The 13,821-nt window shown below is 45.7% G+C and overlaps 1 protein-coding gene across 2 annotated transcripts in view; it reads left to right on the top strand.

Annotated features, from left to right (window-relative positions):
- The window catches only part of LOC120986009 (immunoglobulin superfamily DCC subclass member 4-like), a 111,771-nt gene that overhangs the window by 75,854 nt on the left and 22,096 nt on the right, over positions 1 to 13,821 (top strand). For both annotated transcript variants that reach the window (XM_040414279.1, XM_040414280.1), the window contains 5 exons: positions 3,872 to 4,045; positions 4,172 to 4,402; positions 4,628 to 4,735; positions 6,439 to 6,619; positions 6,713 to 6,840. In XM_040414279.1, coding sequence (XP_040270213.1) covers positions 3,872 to 4,045; positions 4,172 to 4,402; positions 4,628 to 4,735; positions 6,439 to 6,619; positions 6,713 to 6,840 — 822 coding nt within the window. The remainder of the gene's footprint in view (positions 1 to 3,871; positions 4,046 to 4,171; positions 4,403 to 4,627; positions 4,736 to 6,438; positions 6,620 to 6,712; positions 6,841 to 13,821) is intronic.

The following is a 13,821-nucleotide window of genomic DNA, read 5'->3' as shown; positions in this document are numbered from 1 at the left end:
GACATAAAGTCCAGACTTTTAGCTTTCATTTGAGGGTATCCACATTAAAACTGGATGAAGGGTTTAGGAGTTTCAGCTCCTTTACATGTGGCACCCTGTTTTTAAAGGGACCAAAAGTAATTGGACAATTGACTCAAAGGCTGTTTCATGGGCACAACAGCCAACCAAGTGAACAACACTCTCCAGGATATAGGAGTATCAATATCCAAATCCACCATAAAGAGAAGACTGCATGAAAGTAAATTCAAAGGGTTCACTGCACGGTGCAAGCCACTCATAAGCCTCAAGAATAAGAAGGCTAGATTGGACTTTACTAACAAAAAAGCATCTTAAAAACCAGCACACTTCTGGAAGAACATTCTTTGGACAGATGAAACCAAGATCAACCTCTACCAGAAAAAAGTATGGCGAAGGCATGGTACAGCTCATGATCCAAAGCATACCACATCATCTGTAAAACACAGGGGAAGCAATGTGATGGCTTGGGCTACTAGTGGCACTGGGTCCCTAGTGTTTATTGATGATGGGACACAGGACAGAAGCAGCCGGATGAATTCTGGGGTTTTCAGAGACATATTGTGCGCTCAAATGCAGCCAAACTGATTGGTCGGCGCTTCATAATACAGATGGACAATGACCCAAAACATGAAGCCAAAGCAACCCAGGAGTTTATTAAAGCAAAGAAATGACATATTCCTGAATGGCCAAGTCAGTCACCTGACCTGAACCCAATAGAGCTTTTCACTTGTTAAAGACTAACCTTCAGACAGAAAGGACCACAAATAAACAGCAACTGAAAAACCGCGGCAGTAAAGGCCTGGTCGAGCATTAAAAAGGAGGAAACACAGCGTCTGGTGATGTCCATGAGTTCAAGACTTCAGGCAGTCATTGCCAACAAAGGGTTTTCAACCAAGTATTAGAAATTAACATTTTATTTACAATTATTTAATTTGTCCAATTACTTTTGAGCCCCTGAAATGAAGGGATTGAGTTTAAAAAATGCTTTAGTTCCTCACATTTTTATGCAATCATTTTGTTCAACCCACTGAATTAAAGCTGAAAGTCTGAACTTCAACTGCATCTGAATTGTTTTGTTCAAAATCCATTGTGGTAATGTACAGAACAAAAATGAGAAAAATGTTGTCTATGTCCAAATATATCTGGACCTAACTGTATGTGACACCATTAATCGAGTGTTTTTGGTAATATTCTATCAAAGTCACATTCACATTTTGTGGTAGAAAGTGGCAACCAGCAGCATCATCACAAATAAAATGCCCTACTACTGTATATGCAGCGGGTAAATGTTCTCACAGCTGCTTCTATAACCATCCATGATGACACCACCTCTTTCACACGTCCATAATGACACCCATGACAAGATGGCCTGTGGTTCGCCCCTTAAGATGGCCGTAAAGAATCCATGTTTGGTCCGTGTTTCCGTTTTTTGCTCCTTCATGTGTCATCTGTATTTTGCGTACACTGCTAGGATGACAATTTTCAGAATGTCTTCTATCAATGGTCTGTGAAAAATCGCTGACAGAGCACAGGCGCCATCCATGTTGTGTCAATGATTTTTATGGACCTATAGGCTTTAATGGACATGTTTGGTCTGCATCACAGACAAAAGTAGTCCATGTCTCTGTGGTTTTACCACTGACCCACAGTTAGGTCTCATGCACACGAAGCATATTTTTTTCCGTATCCGTTCCGTTTTTTTACAGGCCCATACGCGGAACCGTTCACTTCAATGGGGCTTGAAAAAAAACGGAAATTACTCTGTGTGCATTCCGTGTCCGTTCCGCAAAAAAATATAGAACATGTCCTATTCTTGTCCGTTTTGTGAAAAAAAGACAGGCATTGTTACAATGGATCCGCAAAAACGTCATCCTTTTTTTGCGGACCGCAAAATACATACGGTCGTGTGGAGATTCACTGATGTGTGAAAGAGGCCTAATGCCTCACGGAGTGCTGACTGCATCTTTTGCGGCCCCATTGAAGTGAATGGGTCCGCATCCGAGACGCAAAAAATGCGGCTCGGATACGGAACCAAACCACGTTTGTGTGAATGCGCCCTTAGAGAGAGACCCACGCTTTCTAGTGGCGTGCCAATTTAGCGGACAGGGAGACAGCCTGTGCAGGTGACATCATTGTAGGAAAAACTCTTTGTGGGACATTTATCAAACTCGTCCAGAGGAGCTCTGAAAAATGAAGGGTAGAATGGTTGCCATGGACAACTAAGATAGTTTTCCTATACACCAGTTTTGATAAATGTCCCCCTTTATGTTTGGCCAGGTCAAAAAAAAATAATCATGGGAACAATTTGGGCATTGTCGTTCATTGCAAGCTTAAAGGCATTTTCTGGATCCGGTACTGCCAGAAGCTGCCTGAGGGCCCGCCGGACCATTAACGATAATGGGGACTAGTGGAGATCCGCCTGCAACTGCGATCAGCAGTTTTAGTCCAGAATAATTCTAGGCATATTTGCGGGGTTGCAGCCAGATCTCCGCCAGTCCCCATTATAGTTTAAGGGGCCAGTGGGTATCAGGTAGAGTCTAGCGATGCCAGATCCAGACGTCTCCAGCAGGCTGCTCCCTGCTGGAACAGCCTTCCAGAGATGCTTAGCGCTAGTGTGAAACTGGCCTTACACGCTCCCCTCCACTTTAGTTCTGCACGCTGTCCCCTGTTCCTCCATCTTCCAGTCCCTGGCTTGTTTTCTTCTGCCTGGGGTATAGACTACTTTAAGATGACATAGGAGTTGGGGACACGTGATTGGCTGCAGTGGTGCTTGTGGCCATGTCCATACCCTGATCCACGCAATAAGGAGATGCAGCAGTGGCCATGCGGGCATTTTTAATTTAAAAAAAATTGCGCTTTTTTTAAACTTTTTTTTTTAGCATTTTTGGATTGTAATGTTTTAAAGGGAGATTTTTCAACTCCCATAGAAATGTCCAAGGACTGAAAAAAAAATGACTGAAAAAATCATACCCAAAGCATGCTGTGTTTTGACAAAAAACAGCAAAAAACATTCAAACACAATGTAAAAAAACGGCATGCAAAAGAACTTTGTAGTGAATTTCATAATTCACTATTGTCTTTAAAGTAACATATGTGAACGCATAATAAATTGCAAAATATAAAGCTCGGAAAAAAAAAGCGCAGTGAAAAAATGTTGAACACCCGCCAAAAAAAAGACTGCATGAAGATGTATGAAACAGGGCAGGGAGGTAAGAGCTTTGTGCAATACATTCTCAACCTTTATAAAATAATGAGTTTTATCTCTTCCCCTAGCTTAGGAATGATAACATCATCAGGTAGAGGGGGATGACTGCTTACGTGTAGTATATTCCTTAGTCCTGCAAGCAATAGTGTGGGCACACCTCTTGTGCCAGCACCATCACTGATCGGAAAATGGCGGCCCAAGCTCAAGGAGTTTACCAGTGGTTTTGATAGGTCTTTAGAATGTGTGGACTTCCACTTTAGGCCTCATGCACCCGACCATATGTGTTTTTTGGTCTGCAAACTGAGTATCCGAAAAACACAGATACCAACCGTCTGCATGCTGCCATTTTTTTCTGCTTCTGTAGAAATGTCCTATCCCTGTCCACAAAACGGATAAGAATAGGACATGTTCTATTTTTTTGCGGGCCGGAAGGACTGACTTACTGATATGGACAGCGTACGGTGTGCTGTCCGCATTTTTTGCGGCCCCGTGGAAATGAATGGGTCATCATCTGATCCACAAAAAATATACGGTCGTGTGAATGAGGCCTTAAGATGTGACTATGCGGACCTTAGCTCTAATTCTGTCTATTAGTACTGTGTGCTCCAAATCTCATTTTTCTGACCTTTTTCTTGTCTTACATTTCAGGTGTGGTCAGCACGCTAGAAGCTGGTGCAAATGAGACCCAGGTCACACTATCCTCATTGCAGGCCGATACTGTATATAAAGTCCGGATCTCTGCTGCTACCACAGCTGGATATGGAGTCCCCTCAAACTGGGTGCTGCACCGCACTTTAGACAGAGTCAATCAGACCCTAGTGGGTGCGTGACTTTATGACATAAGGAACTGATGTTCTAGATGTTCCCATCCTTGTATTTCCATTCCTTATCTATTATCAGCTCCTTAATATTCTTACAATATGTTTAACTAATTTTCTCCCCTTACAGTGGACCAGGCACCAATACAGTTACAAGTCATTGCCCACATAGACTCACTGCTTGTCAGCTGGCAGCTGCCCCACTCTGATTTCCAAGTCACTGGTTTTAGGCTCTATTACCGCATGGTGTGTCCTACAGCGAATTACACCTCTTTGTGTCCACGGCAAGAACAAAATGAGTGGGACGTGGGGCCAATCAAACTAAAGAAGAAAAGGAAACAGTACGACTTAACCCACCTAAGTAAGTTCCTTGCCATACATCAAGTAATCTAGAAGTCACCCTTATGTTTCCTGCTCTCTGGTCTCATATCATGAAGGTAGCACCAAAGCCAGAGGAACCTCAATCCCTTTGTTCTTGGGAATATTGAGGGTCCCAGAGGTTGAACCCCCAGAGCTGATAACGCTGTGGCCTATTCTCCCAAGATTCTATGTTTTATAATGGTCTTGTCTTCCAAATCTGTATCAGCACCTCGGCAGCTATACCAAGTCAAACTGGTGGCATACAATAAGAAGCAGGAAGTGCAGACGGTCATGTGGGAGGGAAGAACCAGGTCGACCCTGGCTATACCACCAGGTAAGGATCAATTGACTTATATCTGTCATTTTATAATGTTTTTTTTTATTTATTTTTTATTGACGGGGCTCTCCAAGTGTTTAATACTGATGACCTGTCCTCGGACTCCTGGCACCCCACCTCTAAGCCCTTTGTTTCCTAGGCCAGTGACGTCACGTTCTTCGGTCACATACAGTAGGTTCAGCTTAGTCCCATTCAAGTGAAAAGGGCTAGGCTGCAATACCAAACACAGCTGCTATCCAGATCCGTGCTTGGTTAAATTCCTGGAGGCCTCGGGGCTCACCGAAGCATCGCAGCCTCTTTTAAACAGCTGATCGATGGAGGCCCACACTGATCAGATACTAATATCAGTGAGGCCTCATGCACACGACCGTTGTTTTGGTCCGCATCCGAGACGCAGTTTTTGCGGCTTGGATGCTGACCCATTCACTTCAATGGGGCCGCAAAAGATGCGGACAGCACTCCATGCGGAACGCACGAGGACGCCTTCCGTGTTTTGCGTATCCGCAATTTGCGGACCGCAAAGCACACAACGGTCGTGTGAATGAGGCCTTAAAGGGGTTGTTTCACTTGGCACAATGATAGTCATGTTGAGTATAATGCTATAATGAAGAACTTACTAATATACTCCATGTTGCAGCGTGGCCTCCTCTCCTGGATAATTGCCATCTTGTAGTCCCTTAGAGCATGCTCGTTGCCAGGGGTTACGCCCACCCTCTGCTCCGTGGTTAGTAAAGTGCTGGCCTGTTTGGTGGCTGGGATGGCGGGAGCATGCACATTGCTGCACATACGCACTAACGCCCTCCCATCCCGGCCACCTCGTATATGCTCTCCTGGCAATGACAGTAGCCTGGGAGCAGGTAGAAAGAAAGAAAAGGCACCCGGCTGCAGGCGTGTGAAGCCTCGGGAGCGCACAGGCATAAGCACCGCCCCCGGTAGCTCAGGAAGTGCACCTAGCGAGCTGCCTGGAAGACAAATTAAGAAGTGAGACAACCCCTTTAAGCATTCTCTATAGGAAAAAAACCTGAAAAACGCTTGTCACAACAAAAATGCCACAAAAAATTGAGTGTGAAGGAGGCCTAACTGGGCTGCTCCATATATCTGATCAGCGTGGCAGGACCCCAGTTTTATGATGCAGACTTTCCAGATATCACAAGTCCTGCGTTCTCCGGTAGGTCCCTGGTAGTTCTAATGTAGAAGTGTAACCCTTCTACAGGACAGGGCTCAAGCAACCTTTTCTTCCTATTGACATGCGATTTAAAGGGGTATTCCTGTTATGGCTAATAAAGGTTATTCTTTCTATACTGAAAGTTGTGCTATTTTCCGCTATACTTTCTGTGTCAGTTTCAAGATCTGTGCTGGCTGTCATGTAATAGGAACCTTTATTTGTTTCCATACTTTCCAGTGGATGGATTGTTACCGCTCTGTGTCCATCACATGACCAGGACAGATTTTTATCCATTTGAAGTAAACAATTGAATGACAGCAAGCAGAGGTTTTATTGGGAAACTGTATAACCTTTTATTATACAAAAAACAACAACTCTATTTGCTCAAAGTGGAGTACCCCTTTAAGAAAAATAAAGTTACTTGGGTTCAATTCAAAATAATAGTAACAGCCTATGGAGTCAGGCTCTTCTTTGCTACCGGCAGTATAAGCGATTGTTAAGTATCGTCCTTCTAAACAGTATGTTGTCTCTGAAGATCTCATAGACCAGAAGATCCCACCCTTGCCACCCAGCCATATTCAAGTGATGCCAAACAGCTCTACATCAATGGTGGTGAAATGGAGGAAACCCATAATAAGTAGCAAAATTGTGAAATATACTGTACGATGTGGACCTTCGGCAACCAAGAATGCGTCTCTGTTCTCCTACCATAACAGGTAACCAAGGAGGAGCTCATGTGCTCTGCTATGTCCTCTATGTACGTCAGGCCCCGGCAAACTGCATGTAACCTGTATGTTGTCTGTTCACAGTGTTTCAGAAGAGATTCTGATTGGTGGATTGAAACCGTACAGCAGGTACGAGTTTGCCGTTCAGTCCAGTGGAGCCGGAGTTGATGGGCCCTATAGTAACATTGTGGAAAAGATGACCCTTCCAGATAGTGAGTAAGAGACGGTATTTGGTCAGCGGTGGATTCTGCAGCGTTCCTGTCGGTTACCAGTATTTCGGTACATTAGGGAAGAGCGAACCTTTTGAGTTGTGGTTCATTTCAGGCCTGCCGAATTTTTAAAAAAATTTGGTTCAGACTCGAATTGATTCTGCCCAAACCAAACTGAGGGGGAGAGAGAGAGTTTTTGGTGGTAGCCCAGAACTGTTCAATCAGTGCTTTTTCATAAGGCCCCTTGCAGACGAACGTGTCCAGATTATGTCCGGATGAGTTGCGGATGCGTTCAGTGAAAACTGCGCGATTTAGCGAACAATGCCATTCAGTTTGGGATCGCGTTCAGTTGTTCAGTTTTTATCTCATGTGTGCAATGCGATTTACTGCGTTTTGCACGTGCGTGATAAAAAACAGAATGTTTACAAACAACATCTCTTAGCAACCATCTGTGAAAATCGCATCGCATCCGGACTTGCGATGCGATTTTCACGAAGCCCCATTCACTTCTATGGGGCCAGCGTTGCATGAAAATCGCAGACTATAGAACATGCTGCGATTTTCACGCAACGCAAAAGTGATGCATGAAAGCCACCGCTCATCTACACAGACCCATTTAAATGAATGGGTCCGGATTCCGTGCGGACACAATGCATTCGCATCACGCATTGCACCCGCGCAGAATTCTCGCTTGTGTGAAAGAGGCCTAATACTTTTTATCTATTGCTGTGCTTGCCTCTTCACATAATTCTTCTCTGACATTTGCATCTGCCATTCTGAATATGTCATGTTCCAAGGCTTGCTCATAGACATTAACTCATAGGGAGTCGCTTCCAGTAGGTGGCAGTAGTGAGACGCCTCTCTTTCTCTGGGAGATACAGTCAGGTCCATAAATATTGGGACATCGACACAATTCTAACATTTTTGGCTCGATACACCACCACAATGGATTTGAAATGAAACAACCAAGATGTGCTTTAACTGCAGACTGTCAGCTTTAATTTGAGGGTATTTACATCCAAATCAAGTGAACGGTGTAGGAATTACAACAGTTTGCATATGTGCCTCCCACTTGTTAAGGGACCAAAAGTAATGGGACAGAATAATAATCATAAATCAAACTTTCACTTTTTAATACTTGGTTGCAAATCCTTTGCAGTCAATTACAGTCTGAAGTCTGGAACGCATAGAAATCACCAGACGCTGGGTTTCATTCCTGGTGATGCTCTGCCAGGCCTCTACTGCAACTGTCTTCAGTTCCTGCTTGTTCTCGGGGCATTTTCCCTTCAGTTTTGTCTTCAGCAAGTGAAATGCATGCTCAATCGGATTCAGGTGCGGTGATTGACTTGGCCATTGCATAACATTCCACTTCTTTCCCTTAAAAAACTCTTTGATTGCTTTTGCAGTATGCTTTGGGTCATTGTCCATCTGCACTGTGAAGCGCCGTCCAATGAGTTCTGAAGCATTTGGATGAATATGAGCAGATAATATTGCCTGAAACACTTCAGAATTCCTCCTGCTGCTTTTGTCATCATCAATAAATACAAGAGAACCAGTTCTATTGGCAGCCATACATGCCCACACCATTACACTACCACCACCATGTTTCACTGATGAGGTGGAATGCTTAGGATAATGAGCAGTTCCTTGCCTTCTCCATACTCTTCTCTTCCCATCACTCTGGTACAAGTTGATCTTGGTCAAATCTGTCCATAGGATTTTGTTCCAGAACATCATTTGGCAAACTCTAATCTGGCCTTCGTGTTTTTGAGGCTCACCAATGGTTTACATCTTGTGGTGAACCCTCTGTATTCACTCTGGTGAAGTCTTCTCTTGATTGTTGACTTTGACACACATACACCTACCTCCTGGAGAGTGTTCTTGATCTGGCCAACTGTTGTGAAGGGTGTTTTCTTCACCAGGGAAAGAATTATTCAGTCATCCACCACAGTTGTTTTCCGTGGTCTTCCGGGTCTTTTGGTGTTGCTGAGCTCACCAGTGCGTTCCTTCTTTTTAATAATGTTCTAAACATTTGTTTTGGCCATGCCTAATGTTTTTGCTATCTCTCTGATGGGTTTGTTTTGTTTTTTCAGCCTAATGATGGCTTGCTGTCACGGCGGACAGGGTATAAGATACACAGAAAGATGAACAAACAAGTTTCTAGGCGAGAAGCTGGGGATCAAGGTCACCTCCTGGCAAATCCCTACCAGCTCTCCCTATTCTGCTATGTCCACGTTCAGACCCTTAAAGTGGGAATAACGTGTCCTCGTGCCTGGGCTGAAAATACCCTAAAAACCCTAAGATGGTGAAAGGGGAATAGAGGCAGCCTGCTCCCTCAGAACCTGGAGGGGCAGTCATCTCTCTAACAGCCAAGACAGCAAACCACAAGAGAACAAAAAAACAACTTATCTTTCTGAGCAGGAACAGCTAATCCTTCCTTCCTTGCATACACAGAGCCAGACAGAAGCTATAACCTGCAGGGAACACTGGGAGTGGGTGTGATTTAAACTGAAACCAACGACCCCACCGAGTGCACCTGAAGGGAGGCGGATCTAGCTTGACTCCAAAACAAAACAAAAGGCTAGACACTTGCTGCTAATCTGGCAGACCTCCGCACATAGCCTGAGCAGGGCAGGACAGTACCCCCCCTTCTACGGGTGACCTACGGACACCCCAGCCCAACCTTATCCGGGTGGGATCTGTGAAAAGCCTTCACCAGTTGGCTGGCACTAACATCCAGAGCCGGAACCCACATCCTTTCCTCAGGGCCGTATCCCCTCCAGTGTACTAGGTACTGAAGAGAACCCCGAAGAACTCTTGAGTCAAGAACCCTGGAGATCTCGAACTCTAAATTTCCATCAACCAGAACAGGAGGAGGAGGCAATGGCGATGGTTCCACCGGTTTCACATATTTTTTCAGTAAAGACCTGTGGAACACATCATGGATCCTCCAAGTTTGCAGAAGATCCAGCCGAAACGCTACTGGGTTGACCACGGCAGATATTTTGTACGGTCCAATAAATCTTGGACCCAGTTTCCAAGATCGTACTCTCAGTTTAATATTTTTGGTAGATAACCACACCAGATCACCCACACAGATAGAAGACAAGGCAGAAGAAAATCTCTCCTCCTCTGGCATCCCAGAGGAACTAGTCCCAGAAAAGGTACCAAACTGAGGATGAAAACCGTATGCGCCAAAAAATGGCGACTTCCCCGTGGACTCCTGCCTACGGTTATTCAAAGCAAACTCTGCTAGGGACAAGAATGAGGACCAGTCCTCCTGATTCTCAGCCACAAAGCACCTCAAGTAGGTCTCCAGGTTTTGATTAGTACGCTCTGTCTGCCCATTCGACTGCGGATGAAAAGCCGAAGAAAACGAAAGTTGAATGCCAAGCCAAGAGCAGAACGCCCTCCAAAACCTGGAGACAAACTGTGTGCCCCTATCAGAAACCACATCCGAAGGAATGGCATGCAATTTCACGATATTATCCACAAAAATCTGCGCAAGAGTCTTGGCATTGGGCAGACTAGCTAACGATATAAAGTGAGCCATTTTACTAAAACGGTCAACAACCACCAAAATTACAGTCTTCCCGGAGGAACTCGGCAGATCCGTAATAAAGTCCATAGACAAAGGCGTCCAAGGACGAGATGGGATAGACAAAGGAAGAAGTGAACCAGCAGGTCGAGTATGAGCAACCTTTGACCGTGCACAGGTTTCACAAGCTGCCACGTAATCCTCAACGCTCTTACATAACCCGGGCCACCAGAACCTCCGGGACACAAGATCAAAGGTGGACTTACCACCAGGATGTCCAGCCAGGACAGTATCGTGATGTTCCTTGAATACCTTGTATTGCAGTCCGTCAGGAACGAACAACCTCCCTGGGGGACAAGAACCAGGAGCCCCCTCCTGGACTCCCAACACCTCCATCTCCAATTCGGGGTACAGAGCAGAGACCACCACCCCATCAGCCAAAATCGGAGCAGGATCCTCTGAATCACATCCCCAAGGAAAACTGCGAGACAACGCATCAGCCTTAACGTTTTTAACCCCCGGGCGAAAAGTAACCACAAAATTGAACCTGGTAAAAAACAGTGACCATCTGGCCTGTCTAGGGTTCAGACGCTTGGCAGATTGTAGGCAAGCCAAATTCTTATGATCCGTATATACTGTAACGGGGTGAGACGCCCCCTCCAACCAGTGACGCCATTCCTCAAAGGCCAATTTGATGGCTATTCTCTATCTCCTACATCATAATTCCTCTCGGCGACAGAGAGCTTCTTGGAAAAAAAAGCACATGGAACCCATTTGCCAGGAGATGAACCCTGTGACAGCACTGCTCCAACCCCCACCTCTGATGCATCAACCTCCACCACGAATGGCAGAGACACATCGGGCTGCACCAGAATGGGAGCAGACGCAAAACATTCCTTAATAGTCAAAAAGGCCTGGAGACTTAGATGGCCTAATATGACCTTTTGCCAAACTCTCGGCAATATACTTCCGCATGACCTCTCTTTCAGGTTGAGAAAGATTTTAAAGCCGAGACTTAGCCCCTGGGATGAGATTAACTGGACAATCATAGTCACGATGAGGGGGCAATTCCTGAGCCCCACCCTCCGAAAAGACATCCGCAAAATCTGAGAGATACAGAGGTAGAGCCGTAGTAGACACACCAGAGATAGATGTGCCAAGACAATTATCCGAACAAAACTCACTCCAACCAATGATCTGTCTTGCTTGCCAATCTATAATTGGGTTATGTTTTGTCAACCACGATAACCCTAAGACTATAGGAGCGGGCAAGTCCTTCATGACAAAACAAGACAGAATACCATGAGCAATATGAGTGAGACTCCTTTGAGAAAGAGGGGAAGAATCAATTGCAAAAACCGGAATCTCTCTTTTTAAAGTGCAAGTATTTAGACCCAGATTTTGAAGAAAAAGAAAATCAATAAGGTTTACCCCAGCACCACAGTCAATGAATACTTCAACAAAAAAAATTCTTGAGTCTAGCGCCACTATAGCTGGAAGGAGAAAACAAGTACTACAGGGAGCTTGCATACCTGCTTGCTCCACCACTGCATTCACACTACCACGAGTCAGGCATGTTTTCTTTTTCTCTTTAAGTAAACCTCTTTGTGATTCTTTCTCATCAACATGCGGTCTAACAAAAGGACAGGAAAAAATAAAATGACCACTTTTTCCACAGTAATAACAAAGTTTATGCAACCTCCTAAAGTCTCTACTACCAGAACGGAAAGATACCTGACCCAGCTACCTGAGTTACATGTAATATCACCCTGGGGAGCAGGTGAGACGAAACCACTCACAGGAGGGATCCCTTGCGCGGAGGGAGGTTTACACCTCTCTCTAATACGTCTATCTAACCGTACTGCCAAAGACATTGCATTCTCCAATGTATCCGGGTACTCATAAAAGGCAAGGGCATCTTTCAATCTCTCAGATAACCCCTGACAAAACTGACTACGTAACGCGGGGTCATTCCACTCTGACTCGGTAGCCCATCTCCTAAACTCAACGCAGTAAGCCTCTGCAGTATGTTCACCTTGTAATAAATTGCGCAATTTAGATTCCGCCATCGAGACCCGATCTGGGTCATCATATATTAATCCCAAGTAGGGCTGCACGATATGGGAATTTTGTGCGATTGCGATTAGGGCCCTAAAAATTGCGATAACGATATGCGATGCGATATTTTAAGGGAATTGTGCTAGAGGTCTATTTGCTTGGATTTTCCCATATGAGCCGCTGACGCGGCTGGGTATGACATAGTTATGGGGGATCTGTGGATGGCGCTGTTATGTGGGGGATCTGTGGATGATGCTGTTATGTGGGGGATCTGTGGATGGCGCTTTTATGTGGGGGATCTGTGGATGGCGCTGTTATGTGGGGGATCTGTGGATGGCGCTTTTATGTGGGGGATCTGTGGATGGCGCTTTTATGTGGGGGATCTGTGGATGGCGCTGTTATGTGGGGGATCTGTGGAGGACGCTGTTATGTGGGAGATCTGTGGAGGACACTGTTATGTGGGGGATCTGTGGAGGACACTGTTATGTGGGGGATCTGTGGATGACGCTGTTATGTGGGGGATCTGTGGAGGTGTAGATCTGTGGATGACGCTGTTATGGGGGATCTGTGGAGGACGCTGTTATGTGGGAGATCTGTGGAGGACGCTGTTATGTGGGGGATCTGTGGATGACGCTGTTATGTGGGGGATCTGTGGATGACGCTGTTATGTGGGAGATCTGTGGAGGACGCTGTTATGTGGAGAATCTGTGGATGACTCTGTTATGTGGAGGATCTGTGGATGACGCTGTTATGTGGGGGATCTGTGGAGGACGCTGTTATGGGGGATCTGTGGATGACGCTGTTATGTGGTGGATCTGTGGATGACGCTGTTATGTGGGAGATCTGTGGATGACGCTGTTATGTGGGGGATCTGTGGAGGACGCTGTTATGTGGGAGATCTGTGGAGGACGCTGTTATGCGGGGGATCTGTGGAGGTGTAGATCTGTGGAGGACGCTGTTATTTGGGAGATCTGTGGAGGACGCCGTTATGTGGGGGATCTGTGGATGACGCTGTTATGGGGGATCTGTGGAGGACGCTGTTATTTGGGAGATCTGTGGAGGACGCTGTTATGTGGGGGATCTGTGGATGACGCTGTTATGTGGGAGATCTGTGGAGGACACTGTTATGTGGGGGATCTGTGGATGACGCTGTTATGTGGGGGATCTGTGGAGGTGTAGATCTGTGGATGACGCTGTTATGGGGGATCCTGTGGATGACGCTGTTATGGGGGATCTGTGGAGGACGCTGTTATGTGGGAGATCTGTGGAGGACGCTGTTATGTGGGGGATCTGTGGAGGACGCTGTTATGTGGGGGATCTGTGGATGACGCTGTTATGTGGGGGATCTGTGGATGACGCTGTTATGTGGGAGATCTGTGGAGGACGCT

Source organism: Bufo bufo, chromosome 1 (assembly GCF_905171765.1).
Source record: "Bufo bufo chromosome 1, aBufBuf1.1, whole genome shotgun sequence".
NCBI lineage: Eukaryota > Metazoa > Chordata > Amphibia > Anura > Bufonidae > Bufo > Bufo bufo.
Note: the sequence above shows the minus strand (reverse complement) of the source record. Positions and strands in the feature narration are given on the sequence as shown.